Source organism: Jaculus jaculus, chromosome 7 (assembly GCF_020740685.1).
Source record: "Jaculus jaculus isolate mJacJac1 chromosome 7, mJacJac1.mat.Y.cur, whole genome shotgun sequence".
Lineage (NCBI taxonomy): Eukaryota > Metazoa > Chordata > Mammalia > Rodentia > Dipodidae > Jaculus > Jaculus jaculus.
Window position 1 is genome coordinate 144,084,344 of NC_059108.1, and position 20,927 is coordinate 144,105,270.

Here is a 20,927-nt window from a genome sequence, read left to right on the forward strand (position 1 = left end):
AACCATAGAAACAGGGTGAAAGCGAGAGCTTTTGAGCATGTGAGGACCAACCTACAATCAAAGCAAAGTGTGGGAAAAATTTTAAATCCTAACTTCCTTTTGAAACAAGATACCCTTCAGAAGAGGTGCTAAGATCCTATATTGCTCTGGTTCAGCTTGTTGTATTGGTTATTTGAAAAAGAGAAGGAACACTTTGAGGAGGAGAGTGGGATTTTCGTCTTGTTCTTTCATCTTTTACAGGTAAAATGTCAGTTGGACTAACCTTGTGCATTTTTGTCCTCTAAGCCATTACAGGAGTGTGAGCAACACTGCTTCTGCACCAAAGCCTTCAGTGAATGCATCTTGGGAAGAATATGGCCAGTTCCTTGATAGCAGTCTTCTTCATGCTGGGGATATCCCATGTTTGCAGCTCGGTCTTCCGCAGAGAGCAGCAGACGTGGTTTGAGGGCGTCTTCTTATCTTCCATGTGCCCTATCAATGTCAGCGCCAGCACTGTGTATGGAATTATGTTTGACGCGGGGAGCACTGGAACTCGAATTCATGTTTACACTTTCGTGCAGAAAATGCCAGGTAAGCAGAACTGGGACTGTCACCAGAGTTTATGAATCCACACTTCAGCATCTCCTCCCAGAAATAAATGTGCTCAAATGGATGAGGTAAATTACCGAATCTTACAGCTAGTGAATGTCTTTCTTCAGAGAATGCTTTGTACTGAAATGGAACCTTATTTTTCTTGAATGTGGGATTAAAAGAGGAGAGGTGGTGCTGTGTATGTTGGTAGAGTGCTTGCCTCATATGAGTGAAGCCCTGACTTTGATCCTTAGTGCCACGTAAAGTGGCACACATCTCTAATTCCTGCATTAGGAGGTGAAAGCAGGAGTTCAGTTTCACCTTTAGCTACATGGCAAGTTTGAGGCCAGTCTAAACCTATAGAGGGAGAGAAGGAAGGAGGAAGAGATTGATAGATACTTGGGCTACCTTATCTGAAACCCATATGTCCAAAAAGTACAGCTGTCATTTGCCTGACTCCCCCCAAAGGTTGTCAGTATTCAGAATATCAGGAAAGTAGCCATGAGAACCTTGGAAAGAGGCTGAGGGGACCCTCGAGTTTAATTTTTTCTAATTTATCAGTTTTCTTTCCTTGGATTATCTAAAGAGCCGAAAGAAGCAAAAGAATCATAATCTAAGGCCAGCCTGGACTATATAGTGAAACATGCCTTAACCACTAAGCCATCTCTACAGCCCAACAATATATATATATACACACATGAGTTCAAGGCCACCTTGAGACGATATAGTGAATTCCGGATCAGCCTGGGCTAGAGCGAGACTCTACTTCAAAAAGAAAAGAAAAGAAAAAAAAAAAAAAAGAGAACAGAATGTCTTCATCATGTATGTATGGATATAAACATCCTATGCTTCAAAAATTTTTCATCTTTGATTTTCATAGAAACAATAATTTGTTTGCATTTTAAAAATGAAAGGCCTGGGCTGGAGAGATGGCTTAGCAGTTAAAGTGCTTGCCTCCAAAGCCAAAGGACCCAAGTTCAGTTCCCTAGGACCCATGTAATCCAGATGCACAAGGTGGTACATGTGTCTGGAGTTTGTTTTCAGTGGCTGGAGGGCCTGGTGCACCCATTCTTTCTCTCTCTCTCTCAAAATAAATAAATTTTTTTTTTGAAAAATGAACACTACAAGAAAGATGAAAGAGCATATAGTTCAAGCAGTAATTTCATTTAACATAAATGAATCTTTTTATTGCTCATATTTCCAAAAACATAATGATAATGGTCAGCTGGTATATGATTCCTCCTCTGTCCTTATTGACAAGCTGGGAAATAGTGAACTCTTAGGACAAAGGGGAAATGTGTAATAAGAAAAAAAAAAAAAAAGCCTACCTACCTCAAATAAAATAAAAAACAAAAATAAAACAGAGAAAGTAAACAATGCAAGTTCAACTGAAAAATTTTTGGGGGGGGAATAGGGGTTTGAAGTTGGTTTTTTATTTATCCCAAACTGACCTAGAATTCACTATGTAGTTTCAGGGTGGCCTCAAACCGACAGCAATCCTCCTACCTCAGCCTCCCAAGTGCTGGGACTAAAGGTGTGCAACACCACACCCAGCTTCAACTGAAACCTTAACAAGCCTCATACAACAAGAGAAATCACAAGTCAACCATCTCTTGTTTTGTTTCATGGACAATATAGGACAGCTGCCCTTTCTGGAAGGTGAAATTTTTGATTCTGTGAAGCCAGGACTCTCTGCTTTTGTAGATCAACCAAAGCAAGTAAGTCTTATGATTGGATGTGATTTTTGTTGTTTTTTTAAAAAGTATTTTATTTTCATTTATTTATTTATTTGACAGAGAAAGGAGAGAGAGAGAGAGAGAGAGAGAGAATGGGCGCACCAGGGCCTCTGGCCACTGCAAACGAACTCCAGACACATGTGCCCCCTTGTGCATCTGGCTTACGTGGGTTCTGAGGAATCAAACCTAGGTCTTTTGGCTTTGCAGGCAAACACCTTAACTGCTAAGCCATCCCTGCAGCCCCTGTTGGTTTATTTTTGTAATGCTGGGGATCTAACCTAGGGCTTCATGTATACTAGGTGTGTGTTCTATTACTGAGCTATATTCCCAGAACTCTTTACTTTGAGATAAGGTCTTAATAAGTGCCCAGGCTGGCCTAGAACTCATTCAGTAGCATAGATAGGCACTGAAATTTGTGATCTGCATAGTCTTATATAAACAAAACAGAGGGCTGGAGAGATGGCTTAGCAGTTAAGGCACTTGCCTGCAAAGCCGAAGGACCCAGGTTCAACTCCCCAGGACCCACATAAGCCAGATGCACAAAGTGGAGCGTGCATCTGGAGTTCCTTTGCAGTGGCTGGAGGCCCAGGTATGCTCATTCTCTCTCTCTCTGCCTCTTTCTCTCTCTCTTTCTCAAATAAATAAATAAATATTAACAACAACAAAAAAAAACAAAATGGAAAAAAAGTTGGTTAGTAGCCCATGCTTTTAATCCCAGCATGTGGGAGGCTGAAAGAAGAAAATTACCAAGAGTTCTATGCCAGCCTGTCCTATAATGTGACACCCAGTCTCAACAAAACAAGTAAAAAATTAATCTGAGCTCTTTAAGCTGAGGTGCATTTTCTTGGTTCAGCACATGAAATGGCAGAGTGGTAGAGAATTAGAAGCTATTGAAAGCATTCACTTTACAGAAACTGATTTGACATTTGCAAAAGGTGATTGTGTTAGGCTTGCTAAAGAATAAAAAGGGACCAAGCATGATGGCTCATACCTGTCATGCCAGCACTAAGGAGGCTGAAGCTGAATGAGTAAGAGTTCCAGGCCAGCCTGGGTGACATCTGTCTTAAAAGGGGAGGAGTGAGGCAATGGGTTGTCAGAATAAAGCAGAATAAAGATTCACTCAGGTAAACAATGTTTTTTTTTTTTTTTTTCTTTTCCGAGGTAGGGTCTCGCTCTAGCCCAGGCTCACCTGGAATTCACTGTGTAGTCTTAGGGTGGCCTCGAACTCACAACAATCCTCCTACTTCTGCCTCCCGAGTGCTGGCATTAAAGGTGTGTGCCACCATGCCTGGTAATGGTTTCATTTTTCATGTTGATCATCTGCTATGTGTGACATAGAAATGAGCCTGGCATGTTCTGTCCTGGAAGTCACATGTAACTGTAACTAACAGGCACAGTTAACTCTTTTGTCAGTGGTGACTCTGGGCTCTCATCTAGTGCACACAACAGTTTAATACTAATGTGATGTATATCTCGTAGTTTACATTTGAAGAGATCAAACCCTAGGAAAGGCCTAGTAGCCCATGTTAGGTCATAGCTAGCAAGCATGTTTTCTGACCCCACTCCTGAGTTCTCTGTACTGTACTTAACTTTCTGGCCTAACACTAATTTACTTAAAAATAAAAGAATGGGCTGAAGAGATGGCTTAGTGGCTAAGGTGCTTGCCTGCAAATCCAAAGGACCCAGGTTCAGTTCTCCAAGAGCCACGTAAGCCAGAGGCACAAGGTAGCATATGCATCTGGAATTCATTTGCAGTGGCTAGAGACCCTGGTGTCCCCATTCTCTCCCTCTCCCCTTCTTCCGTCCTCCCTCCCTCTCTTTCTCTCTCTGCCTCTTTCTCTCTCTCAAATAAATAAAATATTTAACAATATTGGTCTAAAATGATATGATAAAAGGATAATTTTAATTTGACCCTAAAAATGAAATGGAGTCATCTTCAAAGTGCTCAACTTCTCTAGGTTTCTTCTGCAGAGCAGAAATGGGTTGGAGTATTTTGCCACAGCACTCTTATCAACACCCCCCGCCCCTCAGCACATTGAAGGAATAGCCTACTGCTGCTAGAATATGACTGCTCACTGGATGAATGGGCTCTCTCCTTTAAAGGGTGCTGAAACTGTACAAAGGCTCCTAGAGGTGGCCAAAGATTCAATCCCCAGAAGTCACTGGAAAAAGACACCAGTGGTTCTGAAGGCAACAGCAGGACTACGCTTACTGCCAGAACAGAAAGCCCAGGCTCTGCTCTTTGAGGTAAATTTTTAAATCTACATTTTAGACAATTCTGTTTTTCCTCTAAGAATATTTTCCTTTTTTATTTATTTGTTTTTTAAAATATTTTATATCTTTATTTGTTTACTTTTTATTTATTATTTATTTATTTTATTTTACTTTTGGTTTATCAAGGTAGGGTCTCACTCTAGCTCAGGCTGACCTGAAATTTACTCTGTACTCTCAGGGTGGCCTTGAACTCACTGCAATCCTCCTACCTCTGCCTCCCAAGTGCTGGGATTCAAGGTGTGCGCTACCACGCCCGGCTCCAGTTTTCTAAATCTTAAAAGAACATTTACAATTTGTTGTCTCATGGAATCCAGATTTTTGCCTTTTTTCCTTAGGTAGAGGAAATCTTCAAGAAGTCCCCTTTCCTTGTCCCAGATGACAGCGTTGGTATCATGGATGGATCCTATGAAGGTGGGACAGGGGGTAAAGTGGGTGAACTGGGGAGAGGGGCAGGAACAGGGATCCAGCAGTGAAGAAAAGAGAGCCAGCCAGGAAGAAGAAATAACTAAGCAGGGAAAATGGGGATAGTCAGGCATAGACGTGATCTTTAGACAGAAATGGAGCCAGGAGAGAAAAAAAAAATGCTCTGGGATGTAATCCTTGTTTGTTTTTTTCTTTTTAGGCATATTAGCTTGGGTTACTGTGAATTTTCTAAGAGGTAAAAATATATTTTTTAAGTTCATCTTTTATTTATGCATTTGCTTTATAACAAATTTTTCATTTTTTTATTTAAGAGAGAGAGTGGATGGGTGCACCAGGGCCTCCAGCCACTGCAAATGAACTCCAGACACATGTGCTGCCTTGTTCATCTGGCTTATATGGGTCATGGGAAATCGAACCTGGGTCCTTAGGCTTTGCAGGCAAGCATCTTAACTACTAAGCCATCCCTCCAGCCCTTTTTTGTTATTTTGGTTTTGTATTTCAAGGTAGGGTTTCAGTCTAGTTCAAGCTGACCCAGAATTCTCATGGTGGCCCCAAACTCACAGTGATCCTCCTACCTCTGTCCCCAAATGCTAGAATTAAAAGCGTATACCACCACGCCTGGCCTCTTTCTATATTAAAAGAAGATGAGGAGCCAGGCATGGTGGTGCAAGACTTTAATCCCAGCACTTGGGAGGCAGAGGTAGGAGGATTACCATCAATTTGAGGCCACCCTGAGACTACATAGTAAATCCCAGGTCAGCTGGGGCTAGAGTGAGACCCTACCTCACACACACAAAAAAAAAGTGAGGAGAAAGATAAGCTAACATAACATACCTTTAAAGCTTTAGCAAGTGGGACTGGAGAGATGGCTTAGTGCCTTTGAAGCCTAAGGACCCCAGTTTAAGGCTTGATTCCCCAGGACCCACGTAAGCCAGTTGCACAAGGTGGTGCATGCATCTGGAGTTTGCAGTAGCTAGAGGCCCTGGCATGCCCATTCTGTCTATCTGCCTCCTTCTCTCTGTCACTCTCAAACAAACAAACAAACAAAATTTAAAAAAGCTTCAGCAAGTGAAGTGTCCTCCTGAGTTTATATTAACCTGAGCCCTTGGGCCAGGGAATAGTGGACTATTTATGGGACATTTTTAGTGTATAATAAGAATAGGAGAGAACCTGTAGACAAATGAGAGTTGTCCTGTCCAACATATTCAGATGATATTGGGCATTCAGGGAGATATGGTCATATGTTGTCCAGCATATTCACAGCTGGCTGTCATTGCCAGGTCAGCTACATGGTCATGGGCAGGAGACTATGGGAACCCTGGACCTGGGAGGTGCTTCCACCCAAATCACATTCCTGCCCCAGTTTGAGGTAAGTCATTTACACAAATGTCTTGTTGGCAACATACTTGGCAGGCATCATGCTGCTAAGAAAGTAAATACCCTATCTTCAGAAACAGCTCCATCATGAGCCAACTGAGTCCTCTGATTCCTCAAGCATTAGAAGATTAGCAGCCTAACCTTTCCCATCTCTGATTTTTTGGGGAGGGACATGGGTAATGGTAATAGTAATAAGATCTGCAGATAATTATAAATCCTGAATGTTCCTTTTGATTTTTTGGATTTGCAGAAAACCCTGGAACAAACCCCTAGGGGCTACCTCACTTCCTTTGAGATGTTTAACAGCACTTTTAAGCTCTATACACACAGGTAAGGTGAGGTACAAGGAAGAAGAATATTTCATATTATAGTATTTTCATAATTTTTCAAAGCATTTTCTTTTCTTTGTTTTAGACTTCTTAAAAATATTTTAAAGCATTTTCATACTGGTTATTGTATCTTATCAGCCTTATAAAGTCTTTGCCTGTCCCCTAAGGCATATCAACTGAAACCTAATCCATATACCAAAATCCAAGGAACTCTTTTAAGAGCCTTCTCCATTCTTCACCTCAAAAGTATGTCATTTCAAGCTAGGCGTGGTGGCACACGTCTTTAATCCCAGCACTCAAGAGGCAGAGGAAGGAGGATCACTTTGAGTTTGAGACCACCCTGAGACTATAGTCATAGTGAATTTCAGGGCAGCCTGGACTAAAGTGAAACCCTACCTTGAAAAATCAAAAAAAAAAAGTATGATTTTAGAGTCAAGTGTTCTTTAGAGGGAGAACAGGTGGAGAAGCTTTGTACTACACCTCCACCTCATCCTCAGATGTCAGAAACCATACTGGAATTTGACTCGAGTAGTGACAGGAACTAAGATAATGAGGGCTTTTCTGGGGAGGGTTCTCAGGATGGCACACTAGGAATCATCATATACAGTTGAATTATACCTATAGGCGGTGGTTACTGAATAACCTTGATCCAAATTGTGTAGAAATCTGCTCTTATTGACCATAAGAATTGAATATATCAGAGAGATAAAGCAGAGTTTTCATCTCTCCAAAGGAAGTTAGAGAAACTATGTTTTGTTTGAAAAAGGTAGCTTGGGCTGGAGAACTTTAGGACTAGCATGAAACTGGTCAATCCTGTATTTTACAGTTACCTGGGATTTGGATTGAAAGCTGCAAGACTAGCAACTCTGGGAGCCCTGGAAACAGAAGGTTTGTCAAAGTACCTGTGCCTGGTGGGAGATGACAAGAGTAATACTTCTACTCAGCTCGCCTCTTCCCTTCCTTGGCAGTCAGTCTATGGAGGAAAGGGTTGTGTTGAATTGGGAAACATGTGTTGTATAATAGGATTTAAAAATAGCAAACTTTAGCTGGGCATAGTGGCACACACCTATAATCTCAGCACTTGGGAGGCTGAGGTTGGAGGATCTCTGTGAGTTCGAAGCCAGCCTGAGACTACATAGTGAATTCCAGGTCAGCCTGGGCTATAGTGAAACCCTACCTTGGGAAGAAAAAAAAAAAAAAAGTAAATTTCACTGGGCATGGTGGTGCACTCAGGAGGCAGGGCAGAAGAAGTCATGGTGAGTTTACAGGCCAGCCTGAGAATACAGATTCAGTCCTAAGTCAGCCTGGGCTAGAGTGACACCTTACCTTGCAAAACCAAAATAAAATATAAATAAAATTTCTTATCTGTTTTTAAAGTTCAGATGCTTTGGTATGTATAATTCATTATTAGAATGAGGCTTACTTATTTAGGGGGAACAGCGTGTGGTTAAGAAGCCGAAACCTAGTTTGGTAGGAACTTGTCCAAACCCTTATCAGGAAGCAGAGCCTGTTCTGTTTGCAAGATGGAATGACTCAGCAGTTCCATTCATCTCCATTAGGTATAAGCAGAACTGGTTACATTTCCAGTTTCATGGTTTAGAAAAAATTGCTCACTTTTTTGTACCCTGTTCCTCACTTTAAACATGATTTTGCATGTAATGTACTTTGTGCTATGCCTGGTTCACAGTAAGCTAGTATTGAGATAAAGAATGTATAGATTTTGCTGGGCATGGTGGCACACACCTTCAATCCTAGCATGTGGTAGGCAAAGGTAGGAGGAACACTGTGAGCTCAAGTCCAGCCTGAGACTACATAGTGAATTCCAGGCCAGCCTGGGATAGAATTAGACTAAACTAAAAAAAAAAAAAGAATATAGATTTCAGGATTTACCAATATCTTCAACTGTATTTCATTTACATTCTGTTATCAGTGAAGGTGGCAACATAATATTTTACCCATTGTAGAAAGGAACTTATTGTAGGTTTTGGATTTCTTTGAGATGTAAGCAAGCACCCTTAACAGCTGAGCCATCTCCCCAGTCCAGTTTCTTTGAGATGTAATGAAAGCTATGGACCCTCTGCCAAATTGCACATGCATGAAAATTCCTCTGTGTTCAGGGTGTTAAACCAACACCAGAAATCCTATCTGTGAGCACTGAGTGAGAATTCATATCACAGAATGTAGTCAGGAAACCAGTTTCATATGATTATTAAGCCTCAGTGCCTTTAGTGATTCCTTTCAGCCTTAGCTTCTTACTTCCCTTCTTCCCTCTCTCACATATGAAGTCTTTTTGTGCTGTGGTTTCTTTCAGGGATTGATGGACATACTTTCCGAAGTGCCTGTTTACCAAGATGGTTGGAAGCAGAGTGGATTTTTGGGGGTGTGAAATACCAGTATGGTGGCAACCAAGAAGGTGATTTATTTATTTATTTATTTATTTGTGGGTGGAGGGTTGAATTTCATGAACATGACAAATTATTTAATGACAATAATATCTTCAGATCATATAAATCTTTTGCCTTTTTGTTATTGTTGTTTTTTCAAGGTAGGGTCTAACTGTAGGCTGACCTGAAATTCACTATGTAGTCTCCAACTGGTCTTGAACTCACAGAGATCCTCCTACCTCTGCTTCCTGAGTGCTGGGATTAAAGGCGTGCACCAACACACCCAGCTTATAGTGAACTTTAACATTGAGATGATAGAACAGAAAATTTATTTAGATACTATTAAAGGGATAGACATTGAAAATCTAGGGAAAATTTTGTTTTCCCAGTAAAGGGAAGAAGTGAAGTTTATGGATAATTGCTTCCAGACCATAAGGCACTAGCATGTCAGCTGTGGCTGTGTCTGGGAAACATGGGGTTAAGCTGCCATGGAGAAACAGGAGTGAGGTTGAGTAAGTTTGCTTACTGATAGCAAACCTTTAGTTCCTCTTGATCTTGTTATTCACAGAAAGAGCCCCTTTTCCTCTCATGAGACTCAAAAGATGTGTGCTTGTACCCTGACAGGAGCAATGGGCTTTGAGCCCTGCTACTCTGAGGTGCTGGGGGTGGTGCAAGGAAAACTTCACCAGCCAGAGGAGATCCGGAGAAGCTCTTTCTATGCTTTCTCTTACTACTATGATCGAGCTGTTGACACACACTTGATTGGTGAGTTCATGTCTGGTGTGAGGCCAGGAAGGAGAACGGATAGGGCTGTTGTGAGGAAAGTCAAGGAGAAAAGCATTTGAGAGGTTATGTAGAATGATTTCCTAGTTCTCCATAGCCACTAGAATAGAAGGGGGTCTTTAGGAGCAGATGACGATGTAAACAACTGTACATAAATTATGTTCTTGAAACTAGGTTTTACTATATATTTGAGGCTGGGCTTGAACTCATTACACAGTCCAGACTGACCTCAAACTTGCAGCAGTCCTGCCCCTCAGCCTCTACATGCTGGTTTTATAGACAGGCACAACCATCCATACCTGGGTTTTTACATGAACTTTTTTTTTTTTTTTTTTTTGTTACTGAGGATTGAGCCTCTGCATATGCTAGTACACCAAGTTACATCTCAAACCCCTGTTAAACTTTTTTAAAATAACTTTTTCTTTTTATTAATTTATTTACTTGAGAGAATGAGAGCAAGAGAAAGGCAGACAGAGCAAGAGAATAGGCATGCCAGCACCTCCAGCCACTGGAAACAAACTCCAGATGCATACACCACCTTGTGCATCTGGTTTATGTGGGTCCTGGGGAGTTGGACCAAGGTCTTTCAGGCAAACACCTTAACTGCTAAACCATCTCTCCAGGCCCCCCTTTTTTTTTGTTTTTGCTTTTGTTTTTTGAGGTAGGGTCTCACTGTAGCCCAGGTGACCTGGAATTCACTCTGTATTCTCAGGTGGCCTCAAACTCACAGCAGTCCTCCTACCTCTGCCTCCTGAGTGCTGGGATTAAAAGCGTGCACCACCATGCCCTGCTTTAACTTTCTTTGTTGTTTTATAAAAGATTGTAAAAAATTATTATTTATTTGTTTGACAGAGAATGGGGGGAGGAGAGAGAGAATATAGAGTTGCAAGGGCCTCCAGCCACTGCAAACAAATACCAGATGCATCTCACTAACGTGGGTCCTGGGGAATTGAATCTGGGTCCTTTGGCTTTGCAGGCAAACACCTTAACCACTAAGTCATCCCTGTAGCCTTTAACTTTTTATTTTGATATAGGGTGTCTGAGTTGCCCATGTTGGCCCTGAAACTCACTCTGTAACTTGGGCAACCCTTGATTGTTTTTATTTTTATTTGTTTATTTGAGAGAGAGAAAGATGCACATAGACAGAGAATGAGTGCCCCAGGGCCTCTAGGTGCTGCAAGTACTTGTAGCACCCTGTGGATCTGGCTTTACATGGGCACTGGGGAATCAAACCAGGGTCCTTATGGTTTGTAGTCAATCACCTTAACCACTAAACCATCTCTCCAGCACCAAATTATTTATTTAAGAGAGAGAGAGAAGCCAGGCGTGGTGGCACACGCCTTTAATCCCAGCACTCGGGAGGCAGAGGTAGGAGGATCGCCGAGTGTTCGAGGCCACCCTGAGACTACATAGTGAATTCCAGGTCAGCCTGAGCCAGAGTGAGACCCTACCTCGAAAAAAACCAAAAAAGAGAGAGAGAGAGAGAGAGAGAGAGAGAGCGAGAGAGCGAGAGCAAGAGAATGGGTATGCCAGGGCTTCTAGCCATTGCAAATGAACTCCAGAAGCATGTATCACCTTGTGCATCCAGCTGTACATGGGTATTGGGGTCTTGAACCCTGGTTGTTAGGCTTTGCAGGCAGGCTTTTTAACCACTTAGCCATCTCTCCCTCTGGAACCTACTTTAAAACAAATTATTTATTTATTTATTTGAGAGAGAGAGAGAGAGAGAGAGAGAGAGAGAGAGAGAGAGGGAGAAATAGAGAGGAACAGGTAGATATAGAGAGAAAATCGGCACACCAGGGCCTCCAGTCCCTGCAAATGAACTCCAGAAGCATACACCATCTGTGCATCTGGCTTTTACATGGGTACTGGAGAACAGAACTTGGGTCCGTAGGCTTTGCAGGCAAGTGCCTTAACTGCTAAGCCATTTCTCCAGCCTCTGAACCTACTTTTTTATTATGGTGGCCAAATATGTAACACAAAATAGGTAACATGTATTAAATGCAAATATTGTATTTATTTATTTTGTAATCAGAGAGAGAGAATGGGCACACCAGTACCTCTAGCCACTGCAAAAAAAACTCCAGATGTATGTGCCACTTTGTACATCTGGCTTTACTTGGGTACTGGGGATTTGAACCCTGGTCATTAAGCTTTGCAGGCAACTGCCTTAACTGCTGGGCTGTCTCTACAGCCTAAGTGTAAATAAATGAAGCAGCATGAACTTGTATGGATATGCAATGTTTGTGTATCACAGTCTCTAATGTTAGAGATTTGTATATTTTCAGGATTTTTTGTTTTTGGTTTTCTGAGGTAGGGTCTCACTCTAGCTCAGGCTGACCTGGAATTCACTATGTAGTCTCAGGGTGGTCTCAAATTCATGGTGATCCTCCTACCTCTGCCTCCCAAGTGCTGGGATTAAAGGTGTATGCCACCACATCTGGCTTTCCGGTTTTTATTATAGATATTAGTAGAATAAATTCCCTTGTTTCCTTAAAGGCTTATGGATAATAGCTACTTTTTTTTGTTTAATTTCAGATTATGAAAAGGGGGGTGTTTTGAAAGTTGAAGATTTTGAAAGGAAAGCCAGGGAAGGTAAGTGTCCTGAAGCCCGTAAACATGAACAATAAGATATGCTTACCCACTCAATGACCTAAAACATGTGTCAAATCAAAACTACTCAGGTGTCTGGCTTCCTTCTGTGCCTTTCAGTCAGCTCTGGAAGGTGCATTAGGTTCTATAAAATTCTGTCAAGAATATAGGAGTATAAATGCTGGGCGTGGTAGTGCATGACTTTAATCCCAGCACTTGGGAGGCAGAGGTAGGAGGATCACCATGAGTTCAAGGCCACCCTGAGACTACGTAGTGAATTACAGGTCAGCCTGAGCTAGAGTGAGACCCTACCTTGGAAAACAAAAAACAAAACAAAACAAAACAAATATATATATATATATATATATATATATATATATATATATATATATATATGCAGCATTAGAATGATAAAAACTTTTTTCCTATACTTTTCCTTTTTTAAAAAATTATTTATTTGAGAGTGAGAGAAGGAAAGAGGCAGAGAGAGAGAGAGAGAGCGGGAAGGAGGAAGGGAGAGAGAATGGCTCTCCAGACATTGCCAATGAACTCCAGATGCATGTACCACCTTGTGCATCTGGCTTATGTGGGTCCTGGGGAATCAAACCTGGATCCAGCTCTGCAAATGAACTCCAGAAGCAGGTGTAATTTTATGCACCTGGTTTTCTGTGTATATTGGGGAGTCAAATCACTGTCATTAGGCCTTGCAGGCAAGTGTCTTAACCACTGAGCCTGCAAACCTTGAATTTTTGATCCTCCTGCCTCCACTTCCCAAGTGCTGTGAATTATAAGAGTGTGCCACCACCAGCTCTTTTTTTGTTTTGTTTTGTTTTTCAAGGTAGGGTCTCACTCTAGCCCAGGCTGACCTGAAATTCACTATGTAGTCTCAGAGCGGTCTTGAACTTCATAGCGATCCTCCAATCCTCCTACCTCTGCCTCCCAAGTACTTGGGATTGATTAAAGGCATGTGCCACCACGCCCAGTACATCAACTCAGTTTTCTTTTTCTTTTCTTTTTTTTTTTTCTTCTTTTAAGGTAGGGTCCCACTCTAGCTCAGGCTGACCTGGAATTCACTGTATAATCCCAGGGTGGCCTTGAACTCATAGTGATCCTCTTACCTCTGCCTCCTGAGTGCTGAAAGCATATGCCCCCACGCCCATCTTGCATCAGCTCATTTTTAAAACTGAAATAGTTTTGTTAGGATTATTGAAACACAGTGTGCTAGAATATATGGGAAATAGCCACATAGTCTTCCTTGAACAAGTCAACTTAAAATACAAATGATCTTAACCAGTGGACCCAGGAGAGGGTTAAATGGTATTTCTATCTTCTGAGTCTCAGTAGAATATTTGGTATTGTCTACAGTAGACCAGAAATTTGGCAAATAGGGAATCAAGTGAGCGAGCATGTAACTCAGGGGTTGGCAACTTATCTAGCATGTGTGAGGCCCTGGGCTTGATCTCTAGCAGTCCTGGTGCCTATATGTATGAAATCATTTCATACTAAAGATGTGCAGATTCTAAATAAATGTGGATTTACCAAGAGGCTCAAGCACCAACCCAATGGGGACTTTTGCTTATTTGACCCATCTATGTTTAAAGAACACCCTACATTTCTCAGTTAGTTGAATTCCACTGTTTATTATCTTATTTTATTTCTAGTGTGTGATAACTTGGAGAACTTCACCTCAGGCAGTCCTTTCCTCTGCATGGATCTCAGCTACATCACAGCCTTGTTGAAAGAGGGCTTTGGCTTTGCAGACAGCACCCTCTTGCAGGTAAGAGAGAAAGTAATGGAGTCCTGTAACTGTCTTTGTCTGTGGGTATTGGAGAAAAGAAATCAAGAACTTGTTTAGAGGGCTGGAGAGATGGCTTAGTGGTTACGGCATTTGCCTGTGAAGCCTAAGGACCCAGGTTCAATTCTCCAGGTCCCATATAAGCCAGGTGCACATGGTAGCACATGTGTTTAGAGTTTGTTTGCAGTGGCTAGAGGCCCTGGCATGGCCATTCTCTCTCTGCCCTCCCCCCCAAATCTCTGTCTCATATCCTTAAAAACAAAAAAGAAAAAAAAGCCGGGTGTGGTGGCACATGCCTTTATTCCCAGCATTTGGGAAGCAGAGATAGGAGGATTGCCGTGAGTTCACTACATAGTGAGTTCCAGGTTAGCCTGGCCTAGGGTGAAAGTCTACCTTGAAAAACCAAAAAAAAAAAAAAAAAAAAACCCACTAAAAAAAGAACTTGTTTAGAAATCAGTGTAGCTAGATTCTGAAGGTGTTCTTGTTCAGACTTTGTCCAAAGCACCATGCTAGTGCCATGAATGTGAGAAATCACTTTGAGGTAGTAGTAGCCTCTAAGGATAGGACTAGGCAAGCTATTCCAGAGGACACAGAACAGAAAGACTTGGAGCTCAATGAATATGCTCAAGTCACATGGTTTATTTAGTTTAGAACTCGATGAGAAGCAAAAGGGAGACAAGAAAAACAAATACCTAGGAAAGGGCTTGGAACTCTCATGCTTCCTGAATCTGAATGTGGGGTTCTTTCACCTGGGTTTGTACTAAGTGTCCTCCTGCTAGCGGTGCTTTTAAAAGCTTCAGCTGGGGGCTGGGAAGATGGATTTCTTTTATTTATTATTTTTTATTTTGGTTTTTTTGAGGTAGGGTTTCACCCTAGTCCAGGCTAACCTTGAATTCACAATGTAGTCTCAGGGGTGGCCTTGAATTCACGGTGATTCTCCTACCTCTCTCCCCCAAATGCTGGGATTAAAGACATGCACCACCTAGCTTCATTATTTACTTATTTTTTTTTCAAGGTAGGGTCTCACTCTAGCTCAGGCTGACCTAGAATTCACTACGTAGCCTCAGGGTGGCCTCTAACTCGTTCCTACAGCTGCCTCCCGAGTGCTGGGATAAAGGCTTGCACCACCACACCCAGCCTGAATCTTGGGTTCTTTCACCTGGGTTTGTACACTCTAAGTGTCCTCGTACTAGTGGTGCTTTTAAAAGCTTCAGCTGGAGCCTGGGAAGATGGATTGGAGGTTAAAGGTGCTTGCTTGCAAAGCTTGCTGGCTTTGGTTCAGTTTTCAATCTGCTCACATAAACTAGACATAAAAAGTGGAGCAAGTGTCTAGCGGCAAGAGAGGCCCTAGCACACATGTGTACATGCCCACATGAAAGTAATAAATAAAAAAATTTAAAGCAAAACTTTAGCTGAAATTTGATGAAGACAGCACAAGACAAAAGCTACTTAGGGAGCTGGAGAGATGGTTTGCCTACAAAACCAAAGGACCCAGATGTACAAGGTGGCACGTGTCTGGGGTTTGTTTGCAGTTACTAGAAGCCCTGGTGCACATATTCTCTTTCTCTGCTTGCAAATAAAAATTTTAAAAGGTACTTTGCACCATCACACAAACTTGCTCAGAGACCCTAAGGCAGATACACCTGGCCAATAATATTAACTTACCCATTAAAGGCCCACTTGACACAAGATATGAGTGACCAGAATGGATAGTCCCTCACTGAGTGGCTTATATACCTCAAGCATATGTAGTGTATCCTATGTTAATTGTTCAGATATTTAGTGTGTTCCCCCCCACCTCCCGCCAGGCTAGCTCAGGTTGACCTGGAATTCATTATAGTCTCTGAGTGGCAGTACTCCTACCTCTGCCTCCCTAGTGCTGGGATTAAAGGTGTGTGACACCAGACCCGGCTTTAAAAAAACACTTTAATCTGTCCATTTACAAGCAGAGAGAAAGAACAGGCACACCAAGGCCTTCAGCCACTGCTGGAACTCTAGACATACACACCCCTTTGTGTATCTGGCTTTACAAGGGCATTGAGGGAATCAAACTCGGGTCATTGGGCTTTGCATTTGCAAGCAAGTGCTTTAAATGCTGAGCCCTTTCTCCAGCCCTAGTGTCTCTTGAATCTTTTTCATCTTGTCTTCATATTTCCCTTCATTGATTTCAGCACACACAGGCTCTGCTTTTTCTGTAGTTGTTATTCTGAAAGATATCTCATTGGTTTCATTTATACTATTAACTTTCTTACCTTCTATACCACAATTGAATTATTAGTATTATTATTGGAGGTAGAGTCTCCCTCTTCTCAGACTGACCTGGAATTCACTTTGTAGTCTCAGGGCGATCCTCCTACCTCTGCCTCCCTAGTGCTGGGATTAAAGGTGTGTGACACCATGTCCAGCCTCAAATGAATAATTTTACGTTTTATTTACAGAGATGGTTAAGATGTTATCTTTGTCTTCAAGTAGCAGTCTGTTAGAGATTTAACATCAACATAGCTATGGCACAGGTGGCTTTGTGAACTTATGGACACATGGTTAGAGTAGTTTATCCTCCTCTCACTTTCCCTGTGCCATGTCCTGTTTTTATAGCTCTAGATTTTCCATGCAATACAGAGTTCATAAAGTCATTCCTACTGAGGTTTTGTTGTTGTTTTGTTTTTTGAGGTAGGGTCTCGCTCTAGGCCAGGATGACGTGTGGAATTTACTATGTAGTCTCTGGCTGGCCTCAAATTCACAGTGATCCTCCTACCTCTGCCTCCTGAGTGCTGGGATTAACACTGTGCACCACCACTCATGGCCTGAAGTGTTTGATTTAATGTGTTGTATTAGTCAAGAACAACAGCATTTAAAATGATTAACAGAGAATTACTTGCTAGGAGAGTCAGTGTACTTGCAGGCATGTCCATCTAGGGGCCATATAGCCACACGTAGCTAAGGACAACAATGAATGAAGTTCAGTACAGAATTGTAAACTTACTTAAAATAGTATGATATCCTTTTATTGTTCTTTTTATTTTCAAATATTTTATGTATTTGAGAGAGAGAGATACAGAAATATGCAGGTACAGAGAGAGAAAGAATAGGTATGCTAGGGCCTCCAGCCACTGCAAACAAACTCCAGATGTGTGCTTCCCCTTGTGCATCTGCATCTGGATTACAGGGGTCCTAGGGAGTCAAACCTGGTTCCTTTGGCTTTGCAGGCAAGTGCCTTAATCACTAAGCCATCTCTCCAGCCCCTATTTTTTTTATATTTTTTAATTTTTTTTTGAGGTAGGGTCTTGCTCTAGCCTAGGCTGACCTGGAATCTACTATGTAATCTCAGGCTGGCCTCGAACTCATGGCAATCCTACCTCTGCCTCATGAGTGTTGGGATTAAAGGCATGTGCCACCACACCTGGCTACATAATATTCTTTTGTGATTTTTTTACCTAAATAAGTTAAAAAATTTTATTTATTTTTATTTGAGACAGAGAGAGAGAGAAAATGGGCATGCCAGGGCCTCTAGTCACTGCAAACTAACTCCTGACACATGTGCTACTTTTTGGATCTGGCTTATGTGGGACTTGGAGAATTGAACCTGGGTCCTAAGGATTCACAGGCAAGCACCTTAACTGCTAAGCCATCGCTCCAGCCCTGTGTTGTTTTTTGTAACTCCATTGAGTGGTCCTACAGTATGAACTTTGTAGATGAGATTGTATAACAATTTGAAAAGGTTGGAAACTCTGCTGAAAGTATGGATTTTGATGTTCATCAAGTCTTTATTCAAGTTCTGATTTTTTTTCTTGTGTTTGTGTGTATGTGGTTTGCATGTGAATGTGTGTGTGGATGCATGTGTGCATTTTGGTATGAGAGAGCAAGGCAGGCAGAGAGAGAGGATGAGGGGAGAATAGACATGCCAGGGCTTCCTGCCACTGTAAATGAGTTCCAATTGCATACACAACTTAGTGCATCTGGCTTTACATGGGTATTGGGAATCGAACCTAGGTCCTTAGACTTTGCAAGCAAATGTCTTAACCACTGAGCCGTCTCTCCAGCCCCTTCAACAGGAATTTTACTAGTTTGGGGCACAGTGGCTGGACTTCATGTCATCAGGTCAATATAAAACGGCCATTAATTTTCAGACTTCATTGGTGGTAGAATCAACAAAATGCTTAGGCAGGCCAGGTGTGGTGACACACGCCTTTAATCCCAGCACTCGGGAGGCAGAGGAAGGAGGATCGCCGTGAGTTTGAGGCCACCCTGAGACTCCATAGTGAATTCCAGGTCAGCCTAGGCTAGAGTGAGACCTTACCTCGAAAAACCAAAATAAATAAGTAAATAAAATGCTTAGGCAGAATGTGAGTAACACAAACAGAAAGAGGTGGAGTTGCTGTGGATGAAGCAGAGGGTGGGGGCATGGAACACCCTTATCACTTGATTCCTGTTCTCCTCAAAGCATTCCTAACAATTCTCTAGGATTCTGAGGAAAAGAATTTGATAAAAACTAATCCATTTTTCTGTAATTTAGCTCTAAAGTTTTGTCTAGGCTGTCAAGATACTTAGCTATCAAGGCACAGCCTAGTCCAGAATGTCTCAAGTGCTCTGGTTGGTTGTTATAGTGAAGGACAGTTGCTTACATGAGTCAAAATGTTTAATAATGTTCTTTCTTACCTATCTATTCCCAGCTCTTTCCCTTTCTGTCATATCCATTAACATTTCATTAGTTAGTCTTCTAAGAGTTGGTGATTCAGAAAAAATAAATCAGGAGATGGTATGCTTAGGCTTAGGATGTGTTCAGAAGCCTTTCTGACAAGATGTTTCTAGATGCTCTGATGGTGTCATTTCCTGGGCCAAGTATTCAGGGATCACAGTGCTATAAAGAGAGGCAATTAGGCCACGGCTGGAGGGTCTGGCTATGTGGGTATTCTTTGCAAGTAATGTGTTTCCAATTGCCATACATACTAGAGTTTAAAATTGGATGAGAATGTGAAGACTTTTTTGTTTCTTCCTTAACAGCTCACCAAAAAAGTGAACAACATAGAAACAGGCTGGGCCTTGGGAGCCACCTTTCACCTGTTGCAGTCTCTGGGAATCTCCGAGTAAGGCCTGCATTTGCCAACCTTTCTCAGTGGAGGAGAGAGGATTTGGGCATTATCTGAGCTCATCTGGAGTCTGAAGCCCAGCAACTGACTATCTAAAAAAAAATTGTTTTTGTAGTCTTGCTCCTTGAGCCTGGAGATTTGGGTTTAATTAATTTTACACACCTACTGTGAACTGTTAACCACTTGGTGGGGTGCACAACTGGCACTGGAATGTAAATCTTTTGAGATTCTTTGTGTGTCACAGAGAGCCCTGAGAGGAAAAAAATAGCTTTGGGCTGGGAGTGATGGTGTGCCCCTTTAATCCCAGCACTTGGGAGACACAGGTAGGAGGATCACCGTGAGTTCGAGGCCACCCTGACACTACACAGTGAATTCCAGGTCAGCCTGAGCTAGAGTGAGACCCTACCTCAAAAAAACAACAACAACAAAAAAACTTTGGAACTCAAATGTTAAAGAGTTAGAGCTCCGGGATAGGTCCCTGAGAATCAAAGAAAAATCTCATTTCAACCTTTGGAGTGTGTCATTTCTTTGAACATTTTAATTTTCTCCTTATTTGCTAAATTAAGATGACGTTATTGTCCCTATCAGTACAAGTGTTTCTTTCCTTTCTCACTCTTACTGTATTCCCTCTCCTAAAAAAACAAAATACGTAGGTTTGCATTCCACAAGTATTCATAAAGGAAAAGGTACTGTGTTAGATTCTGTTGGGCTCTATTGCACCCTGGCTCTAATCAACCAATTTATGAGCCTTCTAAAACTTTCACTCTCTCTTTTTTTTTTTTTTTTTTTTTGAGGTAGGGTCTCACTCTAGCTCAGGTTGACCTGGAATTCAGTATGTAGTTTCAGGGTGGCCTCAAACTCACAGCAGTCCCCCTACTTCAGCCTCCCAAGTGCTGGGATTAAAGGTGTGCGCCACCACGCCTGGTTGTCCTTAAATTCTTATCCTGCTTCAGTCTCCCAAGTCTAAGATTGTAGGCGTGAGGCACCAATGCTCAGCTCACCTTAAATCTCAACAGGATGCAAAAACTGCTGACTAGAAGACATACTTGCAGCTGGAAGGGGCCATTAAGTCTTAGGGGACATGCTCTGGAGAGTGTGGCTGCTTCTTATACTCTGCCTTCTTTCCTCAACTTGTCCGTCACTCTGGATTAATGAACTTGTCCAACCATACAGCTAAGTGCAAATTCATTGCCAGTAACACCTCCCAAGCTAATATAGTCATAGTATTAAACATGATCCTAAACTTAGTGTCTCAGTATTTCTATGAGGTAAAACTATACCCTGGCTTGTGGTCTTTGGTTAGGGTCAATGTGTATACTACTTGTGAGTCTTTAGATTCTGGTCATAGCTTTGATTTTTGCCCTTCTGGTGGGATAGGACATGAATAGCACTGGGGGTTGGACCAGGTCACCCTTGATGTTAAGCACAAAGTGCTACCACTGAGCTACTACCCTAACTTGCCTTTTTATTCTATCCATTCACAACAGCACTTTCCTGCCCTGGCTCCTGATCATTTTAGCTAGCCTCTGAATTACATGTCTAGTTCTGAATGTCTAATCTTCCTTATGAAAATAATA

At 41.9% G+C, this 20,927-nt stretch overlaps 1 protein-coding gene across 1 annotated transcript; it reads left to right on the top strand.

Annotated features, from left to right (window-relative positions):
- The first annotated feature begins 322 nt into the window (after positions 1-322).
- On the top strand, positions 323-19,862 carry Entpd5 (ectonucleoside triphosphate diphosphohydrolase 5 (inactive)). Its single transcript, XM_045155093.1, has 13 exons — positions 323-570; positions 2,209-2,288; positions 4,410-4,553; positions 4,916-4,991; positions 5,203-5,238; positions 6,284-6,372; positions 6,631-6,710; positions 7,536-7,597; positions 9,021-9,122; positions 9,718-9,858; positions 12,415-12,471; positions 14,130-14,245; positions 19,265-19,862. Exons 1-13 carry the CDS (start codon positions 336-338, stop codon positions 19,349-19,351), a joined length of 1,305 nt encoding a protein of 434 aa, XP_045011028.1. The 5' UTR covers positions 323-335; the 3' UTR covers positions 19,352-19,862.
- Positions 19,863-20,927: the final 1,065 nt, after the last annotated feature.

Bases quoted from the DNA above. Each gene is read 5' to 3' on its own strand.
- Entpd5 (XM_045155093.1), top strand. From the start codon at position 336: ATGCATCTTGGGAAGAATATGGCCAGTTCCTTGATAGCAGTCTTCTTC. The intron at 5,239-6,283 runs GTAAAAATATAT...TGTCATTGCCAG, and splicing joins TACTGTGAATTTTCTAAGAG to GTCAGCTACATGGTCATGGG. The intron at 7,598-9,020 runs GTTTGTCAAAGT...GGTTTCTTTCAG, and splicing joins GGGAGCCCTGGAAACAGAAG to GGATTGATGGACATACTTTC.